Source organism: Aulostomus chinensis, chromosome 17 (genome assembly GCF_037954235.1).
Source record: "Aulostomus chinensis isolate RoL2024-O1b breed Wild chromosome 17, RoL_Achi_v1.0, whole genome shotgun sequence".
NCBI classification, from domain to species: domain Eukaryota; kingdom Metazoa; phylum Chordata; class Actinopteri; order Syngnathiformes; family Aulostomidae; genus Aulostomus; species Aulostomus chinensis.
In genome coordinates, this window is record NC_141336.1 from 27024391 (window position 1) to 27043028 (window position 18638).

Genomic DNA, 18638 nt, shown 5'->3' on the forward strand with positions numbered 1-18638 from the left:
GACAAAGGGTTTTCATCACCATCATCATCATCATGACCACAAAACCTAACGTGTCCTACTTAAAATCATAAAAAGATCTTGATTTTTTTTTTAAAGGATTGAAAAGACTAAAGCTGTTTATATTAATAGAAAATCATGAAATCAATCAATCAATCCTAAATATTTATGGATGTAGCTGTACATTAGAGAAAGATCATTTAAGTAACATTAATGTGCTGAAACATTCAAAACCTCAATAATCCTTCAGGAGGCTCTGTCCTCAGTAACGAGCATCTCATTTAATTGTTGTTTATTGAGGTTATGATTTTTTTGTTTATCAGAACGAATTCCACATCAATGTAGAGCAACTGCCCTGCTCTCTTCCTGTTCCTCCCATCTTAACATCGACTTTGTGCTCCACACTGTACACTGAGACGTGCAGTGACGCTCCAGTACCGGTAATGTGAATGAACAGACTCTGCCCCTTCAGCGTACCTGCAGATGACACCATCAGATTATAAATCTTACTTGTCAAGCAGTTGCAATTGCAAGTCGTTCATCTTCTTCTTAGCCCTTTGCAGAGCAAGCTTAACATCCACAGCTCGGCTGCTGCCGGACGCCATATACACACCTGCCTGTCTCTGTGTGCCCACAGTAGATGAAATGTTAATGAGCTCACAGGATCAGGTGACTCACCTGAGACATATATGGCATCTAAACGGTCCAGTCTGAATTGTCATTGAACAATTGTGAAGAATGCTGCCATGTTGTTTCCATGACATATCAGTGACATCTTCAGGACCTCACCAAGCTCTTTTTGACTTTTTTGGTTGGTTTTGGTTTCTTACACTTTAAGTGACATCATTGATAACAAAACTTTCCCTGCCCTCTCTAAGTTTGTTCAGAGACAGAGACACAGTCATTGACAAGAATTGATTGATTACTTTTTAATTATTAATATTTATGAGCATTTGTTATCCATGTGGACTCAAGTGCCAGGTGTTTGTGCCTCAGCTTCCTGAAGCAGCTTGTCCAGCAGGTCAAGGTCCACACGATGTTTCACCACAAAGTGTCCATTCAGGTGGAAGACTGGAATGTCCCACTTGTAGCGGTCATACCAGACCCGATTCTCTGGACGTTCAATGTTGACCTGCTGGAGGATGAACTGACATCAACACAAGACAAGGAGACAGTCAGCAGATCAACAAAAAACATGGATATTTCTACTTAAGGCTCAATCAGACATTGATTATAAATTTATTCAATGCCACGCTGTGCCATCCCAGACGTGTCCAGCATATTTAGGAATGTTTTTAAACATGCATGTTCACCAGTGTTCTTGTTCAGCTGTTTCTGCCAGCCAACATCAGATGCACAGTTCAGCTTATTGTGGTGACGAGAGACTTCCAGCGTCCACTCTCTCTCTCTCTCTCTCTCTCTCTCTCAGATTCGCCCGTGACTCATATCACAAGGCTTATGTGATATGAGTATTGTATGGTGATATACATGAAGCATCCTTAAATAAGCACTGCTCCATCCCTAAGATTGACCATCGTCATAGAGATGTCATACCAGATGAGATGCCATTAGGGAGTTTTATCTGACCCTTCCACAACACATACAAGTACTTGTTGATAAACCAGTCATCTTCGCTGCATTATTGGTCAAACTACAACTCTATCATTAATATAACTTAATCATTGTTAGTATACCATCAATATACCTGTCAGTCTTTGTTGGTAAATATGTGTGTTTTCATTATCAAAAGTGTCCTCATTGCTGTCTTGTTGTTTTTGTTGTGTTTGCCTCAAAGTGTGAGAGAAATGCAGTTCATACAGTGCCATAAAGATTAAGGAGCTGATACCAGTGCATCATTGGACTTGTAGGCAGGTGTTGGAACAATTGACTCACTCTATGTTTAAATGGCTCCAGGGCATCTTTGGCTTCATTACACAGAGGACACGCATCCTGCAAACACACAACGTGGCATCACAGGAGAGACAACATTCAGCTTTAACATTTATTTTTTATTCTGAAAATATGTTTGTGATTTTAATTCAAAAATAAGTTTTTTCTTCTTATAATAGAGCACAAGATAATTGTTTACAATGGTGGTACTTCGTGTCTTAATTTTATCTGAGGAGGTACATGTTGGCTAAAAAATTTTGATAAATACTGATCTGCAGCAAAGAGTTGAGAGACCGTTAGTGTTAGCTGTTAGCCTCTGCAAGTGAGGGACTTTTTTAGGTTTCAGGTTCAGAAACCCTGACTGTCCAGTGTGATACAGGGTTACCTTGGTGAAGAGCGTGAGAACCGGTAATGTTCCACGTTGGGAAAACCTGCGAAGTTGCACGCTGAAACTCTGGCGCAAGAACATTTGAATCTGAGAAGAAAAGAAAAATAACTGAGTCACTGACCTGCAGATGACCAATCAAAGCAGAGGGGATGGTATCTTCATCATCTGCTGACATCCTTCCACTGTGTCTGTTCCACAGATCCAAGAACACTGCTGAGGATGTGATGCTATAACCAGTAAAGACATCAATTGAAATGCTATCTGGAGCCAAGTGACACAACTGCGACTAGACCACCCCCATCTTTTCCTTTAGTCCAGACAAATTTGTAAGAGGGCAGATCTGAGTAATGAGGTGTATTTGAATCAAGTCCGTCTGATGTGATTAGCTCACTCGAAGGGGATGCGGTTTAGCATGGTTCTTGACTGCAAACAAACCAAATATTCTTTAGCCAGATCCAGGAACCAAGCACCAACTAAAAATACAACTGCCAAAAGTCATTTTAAATTGACAAGTCCATTTTATCTGTACAGCGCCAAATCAAAACAATAGTTATCTCATGACATTTAAAAGTAGAGCAGGTCTAGAACCACACTCTTTAACTTGATGTACCCCCAACAGTTCAGTAAAGGAATATGTGAAATCTGAAAAATGCAACCTTTGTTGGAATCACCTTTGATGGTAGTATACACCCAGTAAGGACACAACTCAAATGATCAAGATGCACAGCAGTAAGTTGTAGAACCATACGAAGCAGAATGAATCTGACCGATCAGAGGAGGCGCTGTCTCTGGTTCTGCTGTGGATGTGAGCAGAGAAGAAGTGTGTGTTGATCCTCAGGACAACCAGAAGGTGACGAATTTGGTCGGTCCGGGATTTCCGGCTCCATCACCATCTCTTCCAGGGGGATTCAGGCTGATCACCACCAGGCTCTTCTTCTCCTCCACCACCACCAGTGTTGGGATCTACAGTATGATTCCCTGCTGGCAGGTCACTTTCTAGTGGCTGCTGGTGGAGCTCAAGGTGGACCTGTGGATCTGGAATACTGCAGTGGGTCAGCTGGTCTCTCAGTCCTTGGTGTTTGGGTCAAAGGTTCCATGATCTACTGCTGAGAACTTCACCACATTCACACACCGGGGCCTCAGGTTCCTCCTCAGTCCACTTGAGTCCAGACTGGAGACACTGGAGTCACAGATCCTCATTGTCTGGTAGCATTTGTTGCAAACATTAGCAGTATTAGGTGCACCTCGCTCCGACTTTATGTGAATGAACGTCACCACGTAGCGTCTGACATTAAAATATTACAAGATTAAAGTTATTGTAAAGTTGACGTATTGCAATTTGAAAATATTTACTCTTTTGATCGTATTCTTTGCTTTTAAATGACTTATGAGGGCCTGAGCCTGAAGGTACTTCAGGCGAAGACCCTATTATGTTTGCTTGTTTTCACATTTCATTTTCAGAAAATATTTCTAGGATTCATCTGCATAACACCTGAGGGAGCTCAGAAATTGGAAAATACAAACTGAGATCCTCTTATCTATGAATATGGGAAATATATGTATGTAATAAATGTATGAAACGTCAAGAGAGGAACCAAAGTGATATAAACATATTTAATGATGAATTATTTACTGGAATAGTTTAAGAGTACAAGAGCTATATGTACACATCATCTACCCTGGTAAGGTAGTGACTATAGCTTAACTAAAGCCAGAAATAAAGCATTTAGTTTAATACTCAAGAAAGTTAATTTATCTAATATTCAAGGACCCTGGCAATAGTCGTAAGAAAAATAAAAATACAAAAGAAGACTTTTGAATACAACTTCAGCCTTATTTCCCTTTGCCTATGGGACTATTGTAAAGTTTATTCAATGATATTTCTCTGTTGTCGCTATTTTTTGTGCTGCGGGTAGTCTTGTACCAAGCATGTTAGCTAGCTAGCTTACATACTCTCATGTTTGCATCACTGTCACTGTAACCTGTAATCCTGCAAAGCTTGTCCCTCAAGTTCCAGGTCTGTCTTTATATCCACTGTCAGCTCATTCGTTTCCTCATCAGTGAGTGTATACCCCCAGCATGCTCTGTCACTAGTTCAGGAAACAATCCTGTGGGAGAGCATATACTGATATCCCCAGTGAGCTTCCAATAAGGTTACACCCAACTTTGTTGCTAGACCTGGCACCCAGTTCCAGCAGCATCAAGCCAAAGGCCCCTCAGCAGTCAAGACTGAAACCTACAGTTAAGTTGCCTCTGCTGCTACCCAACCATTCCAGCAAGCAAGTTTCACAGGCCTCCTATCTCAACTCTGATTCTGTCGGGGTGTCCTTGGCACTCGGGTTCAGAGGTGCTGTTTGCCTCACCTTACAGCCTTTCCCAGTCAAAAATACCAGTCTTTGAACATGACCAAGAATGGGACTGTACTCTGCTCAAGATGGCATTGGATAATCTGATGGGCAGTCACGCTCAATGGACTGCACCGTACAAGTACTAAGTGCTTCTCAGCTGCTTGAATGAAGCTTCTCAGTGCTCCTGACCTAGTCAAAGCCAAAATGTATGACCCAGCGCTGTACACCACTGCATTGCAAGCTCTAAAAGAAAAGGGCAACCCTGGCAGCTTGTCCAACCAGAGGTGGGTGCCACCCTCTACTTGCCTACCATCAAGTTTGGTGAAACTAAAGTTATTGATTCCTTACTTTCACTGTTTTTCAAGCAAGATGCCTCCATCATACAGAGACAGATTCATAAAACATTGTCTGACAAATGGTGTTCTCAAGTGCTCAACCGATCTATTGATATGAGCCTCGTCTTGTCTCGTCTTGCTGTCCTCCACTTATCCAGGTCCAGGGCCCAGGGGCAGCAGCCTCAGCAAGAAAACCCAGACCACCCTCTCCCCAGCCACTTCCACCAGCTCTTCCAGGGGAATCCCAAGGTGTTCCCAGGCCAGCCGAGGGATATAATCCCTGGTTGGACATGCCCGGAAAACCTCCCGAGGCAGACATTCAGGACGCATCCTCACCACATGCCCAAACCATCTCCAATTGACCTCTCTGGACATGGAGGAGCAGCAGCTCTACTCTGGGTCCCTACTGAATGACCGAGCTTCTCACCCTATCGCAAAGGGATAGCCCAGACACCCTGCGGAGGAAACTCGTTTCGGCCGCTTGTATTCGCAATCTTGTTCTTTCAGTCATTACCCAGAGCTCATGACCACAGATGAGGGTTGGAACGTAGATTGACCAGTAAATTGAGAGCTTTGCCTTTTGGCTAAGCTCCCTCTTTACCACAACGGACCAGTATAGCGCCTGCATCACTGCGGACGCCGCCCCAATTCACCTGTCAATCTCCAACTCAATCCTACCCTTACTCGTGAACCAGATCCCGAGATACTTAAGCTCATCCACTTGAGGCAGGACCTCCTCTCCGACCTGGACCATGGCCTCAACCTTAGAGGTGCTGATTCTCATCCCTGCCACTTCACACATGTGGACTGGTTGGGCAAACTCCCATGCCCCCTCCAGCACCCTAGCAAGGATGAAGAGCTGATCCACGGTTCCATGGCCGGGACGAAAACCACATTGCTCATCCTCGATCTGAGGTTCGACTATCAACCTGACCCTCCTCTCCAGTACCCTGGCATAGACCTTTCCAGGGAGGCTGAGGATTGTGATCAGCCAATAGTTGGAACACACCCTCTTGTCCCCTTTCTTAAAGATGGGGACCACCTTCCTGGTCTGCCACTCCAAAGGCACCACCCTCGATGTCCATGCAATGTTTCAGAGGTATGTCAACCATGACAGCCTGACAACATCCAGAGCCTTGAGATACCTAGGGTGGATCTCTGCCACCGCAGAGTTGTTGCACTGCCTCAGCGACTTCTGCCCCAGAGATTGGACAGACCCCCCCCCCGATGGTTTGCCAGAACCTTTTCAGAGCCGACCAACAGTCATTCTCCGTGGCCTCACCAAACTGCCTGACTGATTACCACCACAGCTGACCCCAGCAGCCACATGGCCGCAGATCACAGCAGTCACCTTAACAATGGCAGAGCAGAACACGGTCCATTCGGACTCAATGTCAACCACTGCCCCCGGGAAGAGGTCGAAGCTGTGCCAGAGGTGGGAGATGAAGATCATCTTGACAGATTCTTCTGTCAGGCGTTCCCAGGAAACCCTTATTTGAGCCTACAAGGTCTGCACTGTGTCTTCTCCTGCCACCTGATCCAACTCACCACCAAACAGTGATCAGTTGACAGCTCAGCTCCTCTCTTCACCCAAGTGCCCAGAACATACGGCCGTAGATCCGATGATACAACTATAAAAATCGATCACAGACCTGCAACCTAGGATGTCCTGATGCCACGTGCACCGATGAACATCCTTATGTTCAAACATGGTGTTAGTTATGGACAAACTGCGACTCGCACAGAAGTCCAATAACTGAACACAACTCGAATTCAGGTCGGGGCTATCGTTCTTCCCAATCTGGCCCCTCCAGGTCACGCTGTCATTGCCCTCATAAGTGCTGAAGTCCCCCAGTAGGACAATGGAGTCCCCAGTCGGGCACCATTTAGTACCCTTTCCAGGGAATCAAAAAAGGTGTGGGTACTCTGAACTGCTTTTCGGCGCATAAGTGTAGACAACAGTCAGGACCCATTCCCCAACTCGAAGGCGCAGGAAAGAAACCCTTTTTTCCACTGGGGTAAACACCAATGTACAGGCAGAGAGTCTGGGGGCTATCAGAAAGCCCAACCCGGCCCTCCACCTCTCACCTGGAGCAACTCCAGCAAACCTGGAACTGTCACCTTATCGTGGTGGAGAAGTTTGCATACCTTAAGGACCCTAGGAACTATGCTGTTAGGGGCATTTTGCCCCTGGTAGGGTCCCCTCAGGCAGACTGGTCCTAAACGAAGGGCCAGACAAAGAGCTTTCATGGGAAATAGAAGAAGATCAAACACACTGTGTACCAAGCCAGAGGGTTACCAGGGCCCCACCCTGGAACCAGGCCCGGGGTAGGAGTCTGGGGGCAAGCGTCCGGTGGCTGGGCTTTTGCCCATGGGGTCCGGCTGGGCCCAGCCCAAAAAGGCTACATGGACTCGTCCTCCCGTGGGCCCACCAGCCACAAGAGGAACCAGAAGGGTCTGGTGCAATGTGGTTCTGGCAGCAGACCAAGGGAGTCTGATCCCCAGACACGAAAGCTGGTTTTGATATGAGCCTTTCACAGATTTATTGGAATTGGCATAATATGTACCAATATGAAAACTTATTTTTTACAGAACATGAGGAATGATGTCGTCACAATTTTTTCCCAGCAGGGGATGCTCCAACTCAACTGTTTATAAAAAAGCGCTGTTTACAGCATGTGTAGAAGAGTGCACTTATGCTTTGTGCTACGGTGTTACCTAGTTGGTGACACGCAATGCTGGAATGAAACAAAACAACATCCCTGTCTGGAACCCTCCACCAATCAAGCTTGTTTGCTACATTAGCTGGCTAGCTAACTACAGCTGCCCTTGTTGAATTTAGGGTATTTAAATATTAAAAGTGTGGTTTTCCACCATATAATTTCTGCTGAAAGTTTCCCCTGATGGTTTCAAAGTTAGAAAGAGGTGCTGTTCATCTTTTCACTTGGCAGCTACAAACCAGCAGTTAATGTTTGTAGGAGGTACACTGACACCAATATATTGCTAAAGATGACATGTTTTTACAAGCAAGAAAGAAGTGTTTCTGATTAGTGTTTCAATCCACTGAGGTAATAGTAGCTGGGAACAAAGCTGAAGTTTTGTGTGGTTTAGTAAACATTTATGACGACAAGGGAATGTCAATCTCAGGAGAAAATGAGGAGAAACTGAGCTTCTTGCACTACAACTTGCCTCCTGAATTGGCGGTATTCAAGTTCACTGTTGGACCAATTTAAAATAACCAAATGTGCAGTGCATCTATTTTGTTGTAAAAGCAGATGCATAATATTTAAGTTCTGTTTTGTTTCATCTAATAACGTTAATGACCTTAAAAGGTCAGGTGACAGTTGACTGTATTACTTGTTATAAAATATTGTGCATATTATTTCAGTTTGTTGTTCAATTAGTTTTACTTTTTAGTTTTAAGTTTGGTGACAAAATACATTATTCCATGTATGACGTTATATGTTAAATTAATAAAGTTTATTTTTTGAAAGTATAACAAATATTACCCCGTCCTTTATAGTTGCTCTTTAATTCTTAAATGTGACATAAAAAATGACTAAAAAATATCGGTAGATATAGATCAAAAAACAGGAACCCTACTTTTTCGGAATAGGTGTCAATACATAAAATCCCATCTCAGTCAGCCCCTAGTGTACTCCTGACTGGGTCAGACAAAACTTAAACCCTGCCTTACCTGGCAGCTTGGCTACAGATGAAGTTGAACGCAAAGTGCCTCCCAAGTCCTGCTGCAGTGCGCTATCAGTGTGATGTGCCCAAACCAGCCAACAAGGACCAGCATGTCACTCACCAATGTGTCACTTATCATAAGAAGACCGTGACCATCCTTCTCTATACTGGGGAAGTCACTAACACTCCAGAACATGCTCACCTCAAGACAGCTTACAAATAGGAAGGCTTACAGACTTCTGATATGACAAATACAAGCGATGGTGCAGAAAACTCCAGTAAACATACTGTATTCATTGGGTGGTGGTGTGGTCTGTTTTTTTCTTTGTACTTTTAATAATTCACTTTCTAGTTACACTCCTCCTCGCCTTCATACAGTGGCATTACGATACTGCACAACTGGAAGAGCAAAATGGGAGAAGGCGGTATGAAACAACCCCAGTGCTCACAACTCTGAGGAACAACTCAAAGCTGCACAGGTGACCCTCAGGTGGAATGGACCACGGTGATGCACCATCCCTTCTGCTGTTCTGCATATCTGAACCCTCTCAGATAGATCACCACTAAGACTGGCAACTGATCTGTTTCTAAAGTGAACTGGATCCAGCACTAGTCTCCTCTATGTGATGAGATCCAGCTGCAGGCAGGAATGAGTGAGATATGGACTCACTGATACACATCGCCAGGATCTAGAGCAGCGACACCAGAATGTGATTCGGATGAGCTCATTGAGGTCAGATGGTACTGAAGAGAGGGAAGCTGATCAGAACTGAAGAACCTTGGGGCCCCCCAAGCTAGTGGAACCATGAGGAGGCTGAAGGAGGTCAGCCACAGCCAAACACCTCCACAGAGTCAGGAGGTCCTGAATCCGCTCAATGGGAGGAACAAGAGGGGTGAACTTTGAAGCGAGATTAGCGGGTTAGCAAGGTGTGTTAGGACTAAAGCCAGGGTTTTAAATGTCACGAAGTTGGATCGCTTCTAACCTGGCTGGATCACCATGGTAACTTATGTGGTAAACCTCACCTGGTCCGGAGCAGGTTATGCTCAGAGTTTCTGCTTGAATCAGCTGTAAAAAGCATTGTCCTTTCATTCACCACCTCTTCTGAAAACGGCACCACCATCTTTGAACGATCTGGTGGACCTCAGGGCCATCACTGACCAAGGTTCTCTTCGGAGGGAGAGAGTGTTCAGAGACCGGAGTGATCCACTACCTCTCCTGACGTCACTCCTATGCACGCTACAGATTCTCAGCTGAGGGACTGCGTTAGTATTCCAGACTGCTAGAGCCACGTGACCACAAATGAAGACAATACTTTGAAAAAAAAGAAAGAAAGAAAATTGATAGTCTATTGGTATTAATCACAGATAATACTCAATCTACAAAATTAATTTCACCTTGATTTGGCCAAAACCTAAGTGTTTCCACTCATCCATTATTATGGGACCAGTCAGACCTTAATTTACTTCTCGAGTACAATATTTAAACCTGGTGCATCAAGTCTCAGGTGAAGAGCTGTGGATGTGGGCGGCCCAGAGAGAGTGATGAGCTGATGAATCTGGTTCCTTCAGAGGGTTCCTGAGGGGGGCGCCAGCACTCACAGGTCAAGTACATCAGGAACTGATGACCTGACGCCATCGCTGCTCTTCTCCCAGCATTCCTCTCTCCCCTCCTTGGCAGCAGCTGTGCTGCTTTTTGCTGTCATAATTGTTTGATGTTGTTCCTGACCTCCATCATAGTCACTTGTTCTTCAGGACTAAAGTAGGCGGCACGCGATCCGTCCGTTTCCTAAGAGTCACATGACGCGTTACACGCCCCTTTTTATGGAGACGCGCAGAGCCTGAAGCAGAAAGCTTTGATTGACAGAGAGAGATCCCACCCACCGCCCTGATACCAGTGACCTCTGACTGGGAGTTCAGGGTTTGCGGAGCCGGCTTATTGAAAGAAAGCCTGTCTATGATGAACCTGCTTCCTAGTTCACCCCTCTGGTCCGATGCCACCGAGTGTTGTGGTTAGGATTAGGTTACGCAAGCAGACCTGGTGCCGACGGACCACCAACAGAAGAAGATGGTGGTGATAGATGGTGCATCCAAGAGACAGCAGCACCAGGAGCTGGATAGAGAGTAGGAGTAGTCTCCTTTTCTTTTGCTTTGCTCATCATGTACCAATGTACAGAATATTAGTACAACGTACAGAAGAGTATTTTGAGTTGCCTGGCCATAAATAAGCACTAGTCTACATTTAGAATCGTATTGGTTGATATGACCCTGCTTTTCTGCTTCATAACTGAAGCCACACTGCCATCCAGGTGGCAGTACGGACAGACGTGCAGTAGATGTTGTTACAGACAAGAAAACAGTTTACAATGCAGAATGTGAGAAACACGGAAATGTTAATAACAGCTGAAGAAGGAAGCTTCTGGTAGGGGAGGCAGGGAGAGCAAGCCAGCTTGATGGGGGACTGGATGGCAGTAACGCTGGCTGACCCAATACACCGTTGGATTCAGGCTGGCGTCAACGACGGGGGCTCAGGCCCTAACAATGCTGCTTGCAGCTTTAATTTGTTTTTTGTTTTGCAAAAAAGGGACCAACCCAGCCCACTTGCATTTTTTTTGATGACCCGAACCTGCGGGTCCCGTCAGGTTTGTCGGACTGGCCCGACCCATTTAGAACTGTACCTGCCTGGTTCTGTCTGAACTGAGAGTGACCTAATTTTGCTGAAATCTGATTGGCTATTTGGCTCTCATCCCAATCCCCCATTCCCCCTCCTGTTCCCTAGTCGACTGTCCTGAAGCCACACTACCATCCAGGTGGCAGTAATGTACCATCCAGGTGGCTTGCAACCACCAGTTTAGCACTAAAAAGAAGAAGAAAAACCAAAGCGACTTGAGTAACCAAATGTGAAAAAGTTACTTACACTGATTTTGCTGCCTTCACTGCTGCGCTCAAATACCTGATTAGATTTAAAGCCGACAAGAGGAAGTATTTTGATCTGACTGACTAGTTGAGTGATTGATTGATTGATTCCAGTTTGTTTTTCAGTCGTACAAGACTTTCCACAGTAAAAGCTCATAAACTATAAAACGATAACACGCGCGCACGCACACACACACCTTAGCCTGTTAGCCGGCTAGCCAATCGCCAGAGGCTTTCGAACGAACCGAACCAGGAAACTCAGCCAGGAAACCAGAAAACTCACCGACCTCGGACGAAGTCCGTGGTTCTCTCCTGTACACCGGATTTATTCCGTTTGCTGGGTGTGAATCCGATGACAGGTGGAAGTTGTCGGTGTCGCTCCGCAGAACGACCCCACAACTCTTCGTCTTCCTTCCCTTCTGAGAGTCCTGCCGTGTAACGTCAGAGCAAAGCGGCTGCTGCCCCCTGCTGGTCGCCCTTTACACCAAGGGACGTGCTGGCGTGGAAGTGGAACAATTCTCCAACGCTGGTCCAGCCCAGGCCGGCCCGGCGGCGGAGAATTTTTTTTATAGACCTATATATTTTTCAATATACACGATTATCTCTTAACAAAGTAGCACTGTAGCAGTCTGTATAATAATGTCACAAAGCAAGCAACATCCACATTATGCGGGCCAGCCTGTCACCCACACGACACTGCCGGGCCGAGGGAGACACGTCCGAACGTGGGTTGCGGACTGCGGGGTGTCGGTGTCGCACTGCCTGTAGAGTTCTCAACGGCCCTGAAAATAAAAAACCCACCCGCAAGTTTTAGAGCCCAATCCCTACCCAGCCCGACACAACAACATGAATTATCAATCAAGCCCCTCCTCCCGATCGCATGTTTTTTCTCATACACAGCAGCAGACAGGAATTCATATCCCTCCTTTAATGTTCACAGTACAGTTAACAATACAAACAGCCGAAACAATACACTTTAACAAAAACTGAGGTGGTTTCAGGGAATGAACAAAGATTAAATAAATCCCAAAATAATAAATAAACAGAACTCAAACACTTGCCAATAGGGCTACTTTTCTCACCACATTGTAGTTAAAACACTAAAATAACCCAATAGGCAAAACGTAATCTGATGCCAGAACCTCCATCAGAATCTAGAACCACTCCACTGTCCTTACCTCTGGTTTCCCTGCTCCTCTTGTAGTGATTCTAGCGACGGTGACTTCACCTGCAGCAAGTTTACTGTCTCCAACTCCATCTTATCCACCAGGGTCAGGCTAAAGGCGCGCACGAAGCAGCGTCCGGTCTGGCCCCGCCCCTCTGAATGATGCGGGTAACAGGCAGCAGCCTCAGGCTCAGGCTTCTAAGTCCTAAACTACAAGGCCTACAGACTTGACCAATAGGCAAGGCAAGGCAAGGCAATTTTATTTGTATAGCCCGTTTTCACCAACAGTTTGTCTCAAAGGGCTTCACATGGCATCATAACAACATCCTCTGCCCTCAGACCCTCACATCGACTGAGGAGAAACTCCATAGAAAACCTTTACAGGGAAAAATCTGAGAAACCTCAGGGTGAGGAGGGGAGGAGGATCCCTCACCAGGAGGGACAGACGTGCAGTAGATGTTGTTACAGACAAGAAAACAGTTTACAATGCAGAATGTGAGAAACATGGAAATGTTAATAACAGCTGAAGAAGGAAGCTTCTGGTAGGGGAGGCAGGGAGAGCAAGCCAGCTTGATGGGGGACTGGATGGCAGTAACGCTGGCTGACCCAATACACCGTTGGATTCAGGCTGGCGTCAACGACGGGGGCTCAGGCCCTAACAATGCTGCTTGCAGCTTTAATTTGTTTTTTGTTTTGCAAAAAAGGGACCAACCCAGCCCACTTGCATATTTTTTGATGACCCGAACCTGCGGGTCCCGTCAGGTTTGTCGGACTGGCCCGACCCATTTAGAACTGTACCTGCCTGGTTCTGTCTGAACTGAGAGTGACCTAATTTTGCTGAAATCTGATTGGCTATTTGGCTCTCATCCCAATCCCCCATTCCCCCTCCTGTTCCCTAGTCGACTGTCCTGAAGCCACACTACCATCCTGGTGGCAGTAATGTACCATCCAGGTGGCTTGCAACCACCAGTTTAGCACTAAAAAGAAGAAGAAAAACCAAAGCGACTTGAGTAACCAAATGTGAAAAAGTTACTTACACTGATTTTGCTGCCTTCACTGCTGCGCTCAAATACCTGATTAGATTTAAAGCCGACAAGAGGAAGTATTTTGATCTGACTGACTAGTTGAGTGATTGATTGATTGATTCCAGTTTGTTTTTCAGTCGTACAAGACTTTCCACAGTAAAAGCTCATAAACTATAAAACTGACTACATTCCCCCTCCTGTTCCCTAGTCCACCCTGTTACTGCAGCACCACCTATGTACAAATCATAGTCAAACATAGCCCTCTGCCTGTCAGTGAATTCTAAGTCGTCCGTGTGCTGGTGTGGTCGTTGTGGACTTGATGCTCCACCACATCTGGCAGAAATATTGTGATTCTGCTTCCACACAGACAGACCACCAGAGGTGTTAGCAGGACCCTGCAGGAGTGGCAGAGGTGAAGATGGTGGTAAAGCAACGCTTTTCTCTCAGGGTCAGCTAGCGTTACATGATGAGCTTTAATTACGTGATGAGTTGCTACATAGTTGGGCTCACAGTGTAATAAATTGTGACATTATTACATCATGACCAAAGACGTTATTACATTATGCACTCATTATGTTATTACATTATGAGTTCCTACAAGCCTCAGCAAGGAAGCCCAGCCTGTCCTCTCCCAGCCACGTCCACCAGCTCTTCTGGGGGAATCCTGAGGCGTTCCCAGGCCAGCCCAGAGATATAATCCCTCCAGCGTGTCCTGGGTCGGCCCTGAGGCCTCCTCCTGGTCAGACAAGTCTGGAACACCTCCTGAGGGAGGCGTCCTCACCAGATGCCTGAACCACCTCCACTGACTCCTCTACCTGGAGGAGCAGCAGCTCTACTCTGAGTCCCTCCTGAAGGACTAAGCTTCTCACCCTGTCTCTAAGGGAGATCCCAGCCTCCCTGAGGAGGAAACTCATTTTGGCCGCTTGTATTAGCATATCTCATTCTTTCAGTCATTACCCAAGTCATTATACAAATTTACCACAACAGACCAGTATAGTCCCCACATCACTGCGGACGCTGCCCCAATTCGCCTGTCAATCTCTCACTCAATCCTACCCTCACTCGTGAACAAGATCCCGAGATACTTAAACTCATCCACCTGAGGCAGGACCCAAAGCTCATGACCATGGGTGAGGGTTGGAACGCAGATTGACCGGTAAATCGGGTTAGGGTTAGAAGTGTGGAGTTACAAAGCCTGATGGGAGGAGGGACAAAGGAGTTCTTAAGTCTATCTGTCCTACATTTGGGGAAGAGCAGCCTTCCACTGAACAGGCTCCTCTGGTTGCTGATAACGGTGTGCGGGGGGGGGCTGACTTGTCAATAATGTCCAGCAGTTTGTCCAGAGTCCTCCTCTCTGCCACCGTCACCAGTGAGTCCAACTTCATGCCGACCAAAGAGCCGGCCTGCCTGATCAGCAGATTTTAAAAGACTACAATCCAAACGTGACCCCCTCCACCACTCGGCTGCGCCTAGAAATTCTGTCCATAAAAGTTATGAACAGAACTGCTGACAAAAGGCAGCCTTGGTGGAGTCCAACCCCCACTCTGAACAAGTACGACTTACTGCTGGCAACTCGGACCAGACTCTTGCTCCTCCGGTAGAAAGACTGGAGGGCCCTTTGTAAGGGGCCATCCACCCCATACTCCCCCACAGGGTGCTCCTGGGAACACAGTCATAAGCCTTCTCCAGATCCACAAAACACATGTGGACTGATTGGGCAAACTCCCATGCCCCTTCCAGCATACTAGCAAGGATGAAGAGCTGATCCACAGTTCCACGGACAGGACGAAAACCACATTGCTCCTCCTTGATCTGAGGTTTGACTATCGTCCTGACCCTCCTCTCCAGTACCCTGGCATAGACCTTTCCAGGGAGGCTGAGGAGTGTGATCCCCTGAAAGTTGGATCACATCCACTGGTCCCCTTTCTTAAAAATTTGGGACCACCACCCTGGTCTGTCAATCCAAAGGCACCGCCCCCGATGTCCACATAATTTTGAAGAGACGTGTCAACCAAGACAGCCCCACAACATCCAGAGCCTTCACATACCCAGGGAGGATCTCATTCCCCTGGAGCTCTGCCACCGTGGAGTTGCTTCACTGCTTCAGTGACTTCTGGTATGAACATCCTTATTTTTGAACATGGTGTTAGTTATGGACAAACTGCGACTCACACAGAAGTCCAATGACTGCACACCACTCGGGTTACGGTCGGGCCTACCGTTCCTCCCAATCACGCCCCTCCAGGTCATGCTGTCATTGTCCTCATCAGCATTCAATTTCCCAAGTAGGACAATGAAGTTCCCAGTCGGGGCCATCCAGCACCCTTCCCAGGGACAAGGGTGGGTATTCTGAACTGCTGTTCAGCGCATAAGCATAGACAACAGTCAGGACCAATTCCCCAACCCGAAGGCGCAGGGAAGCAACCATTTCGTCTGGGGAGCAACTCCAGCAAAGGGGAGAGTCCAACCCCTCTCAAGGACTTGGATTCCGGACCTGGAGCTATGAGTCGAGGTTAGGCTGACTATATCTAACTGGTAACACTGAGCCTCTTCCACCAGCTCTGGCTCCTTCCCTGCCAGAGAGGTGACATTTCATGTCCCAAAAGCCAGCTTCCATGTCTGGGGATCAGACAGCCATGGCCCCCACCTTGGTCTTTTGCCCAAACCCCACTGCACTGGACTCTTCTGGTTCCTCCTGCGGTTGGTGGGTCCATGGGGGTTAGGGTTAGGGTTACCCTAACCCTAACCCATGGGGGGGACGAATCCATGTATCCTTTTTGGACTGGGACTGGTCAGACCCCATAGGCTAAGGCCTGACTACCAGACACTTGCCAACAGGCTCCTACCCCGGGCCTGTCTCCAGGGTGTGGCCCCTGTAACCCTCTTGGCTGGGTACACAGACTCCTTGGAACAGTCTGCCTTGGGTGACCCTACCAGGGTGTGTGTGTGTGTGTGTGTGTGTTTATATATATATATATATATATATATATATATATATATATATATATATATATATAATTAGATATTGTGAAGCAGAGAAACAAATAAATAGTTTACAAGCTATACAGTAATTCTGCCCTCTACTTTTAGAAATTCACTCATGGAGACATTAACTCGCATGAAGTGTGGTTGGTTGGTGAAAAGTTTTGTCTTGGTAATAAAGTAAAAAGAAGTAATTTAAAAGTTTGCAAAAATTCTCCCAAGAAAAATAACTTGTGAAAAAAAATTATATTTTCAAGAGGTTTAATGTGATTGTTATGCTTACGTTCGTGTAGCTTGAATTAATTGTTAATTTTCTATTAATGGTAGCTGGAGGACAGATCATCAGATATATTTGCGCTTCCAGGGGAAGATGTGTTGCTCTAGTTTGATAGAACAGTTCCAATAAACCTCCATTATTGCTGTTCTAGCAAAGGTGAATCTGGGTTCTGCTCAACAAAGATTGGACCAGATATGAAGGCAGAACCAGAACCAAAATCGTTTCCTCCCCAGCATATTCCAGCAGCTCCAAGTGAAGCAGAGTTCCCTCTTGAGAGTATACTACAGTTTTAGTTCTGCTGCTTGTGTCCAACATCTGCTGCTGCTCACATGGAAACGCATAGAAGGACTTCAGCAGCCTCTCTGGTGCTGACATGGTGGCACAGTGGTGAAGTGGGCAGGACCGTTGCCTCACAGCAAGAAGTTTCCGGGTACAAGCTCCAGCTCCAGCACAGGGTCTTTCTGTGTGGAGTTTGCATGTTCTCTGCCGCAGATGCACTTTGGCGCATCTTCTGCATCACAGTGAGGCTGCGCCTCAGTGCATCTGCTCTAATGGGCGCTGACACATATGTAGATGTGCGTCCTGGGTGCCAATCTGTTAGTTCAGGGTTTATGTCTTTGTGTCTGTGAGGTGGGAGATTGGCCCTGTGAGTCACCATGGTAACAGCTATCAAAAGGAGCTCCACTTTTGTCAGCACCCTGTACTTATAAATCCTTGTGAACATACAGGAACATGAACATATTTTTGCAATGTTTCTGCATGCTTCTCCCACCCTAATATAATTGCACCAGGTAGCAGGATTTGGTCGGCGCCATCCTGGTGGACAACAGACAGAAAATGACACTTGTGGCCTTGTTCTTTATGCAGCCAAATCAAGGCAGGTGGCCAAAACGCACCACAGCTGACATGCTGCAAATGGCTTGGAGCTATGACCCGTGTGTGTTCAGGGTAAGACTTGTATCCAGCAACCCCCCTCCCCCTGTTGTCCCCTGGTGCCCCCCCCCCCCGAATGATCTAATCTGGATTTGTTTGTGAAATCACATTATTTACATCCTGCAGGAATTAAAACAGGATTTTTTTTCTTCAGCAACACAATCTAATTATTTTTGTCCATTTTTATTTTCCACTTGAACAAACATTCAAACTGTGCAAACAAATCGAAGAGTCGATGAATTCTGCCTACTGAGGAAGTCACAGAGTCACAGAGGAGCTGGTGGGGCGCCCAAGTATGTCTGGCGTGTTGGCTCCATGTTCAGGGGCGTCAATGGTGCTTATGAGGACACAGATCAGCTGACAGCAACACCTCAGGTCCTAAGTTAGAAGGACACCATTTCAATGTTCTCAATGAGGCTCGAAATCTCAGAGAACTCAACTGTTGGAGCAGGAGATGAACATAACATAACAGGAACATTGGCACAAACATGTCCATCACTAGGAGGGCGTCACAATAAAATTTACATCCATATTGATGGTGTCATGTTGGTTCTGGTTGGAACCAGTCATCACTTGCTGAGCTCCTCTGTGGCTGTGGTGGATTTCCCATCATGCCTTGGTAAACAGGTTATAACAGGAAGTAAAGCTTGATGCACAGCATCAGTAATGAGCAACAACAATGTTCTTGCTCTAGC

The 18638-nt window shown here is 46.3% G+C and overlaps 2 protein-coding genes across 9 annotated transcripts in view; both read right to left on the bottom strand.

Annotated features, from left to right (window-relative positions):
- The window catches only part of mipol1 (mirror-image polydactyly 1), a 48467-nt gene extending 36475 nt beyond the window's left edge, over positions 1 to 11992 (bottom strand). For 4 of the 8 annotated variants that reach the window (XM_086181778.1, XM_086181779.1, XM_086181777.1 and 1 more), the window contains exon 1: positions 11845 to 11986. The gene's annotated coding sequence lies outside the window, so the exon portion shown is untranslated. Of the gene's footprint in view, positions 1 to 11758 lie in introns of all 8 variants that reach the window. The other 4 variants (XM_086181781.1, XM_086181775.1, XM_086181780.1 and 1 more) reach the window with 3 other exon arrangements.
- On the bottom strand, positions 1 to 12001 carry c17h5orf63 (chromosome 17 C5orf63 homolog). The gene is made up of 4 exons (XM_086181782.1): positions 11849 to 12001; positions 2273 to 2362; positions 1891 to 1947; positions 1 to 1144 (listed from the first exon to the last, which is right to left on the bottom strand). The coding sequence occupies exons 2-4, from the start codon at positions 2354 to 2356 to the stop codon at positions 968 to 970; spliced, it is 318 nt and encodes a 105-aa protein (XP_086037908.1). The 5' UTR covers positions 2357 to 2362; positions 11849 to 12001; the 3' UTR covers positions 1 to 967.
- Positions 12002 to 18638: the final 6637 nt, after the last annotated feature.

Coding starts and splice junctions, on each gene's coding strand:
- c17h5orf63 (XM_086181782.1), bottom strand. CDS start 2,356: ATGTTCTTGCGCCAGAGTTTCAGCGTGCAACTTCGCAGGTTTTCCCAA. Junction 1,948..2,272: donor TTCTCACGCTCTTCACCAAG/GTAACCCTGTAT, acceptor GTGTGTTTGCAG/GATGCGTGTCCTCTGTGTAA. Junction 1,145..1,890: donor TGGAGCCATTTAAACATAGA/GTGAGTCAATTG, acceptor TGTTGATGTCAG/TTCATCCTCCAGCAGGTCAA.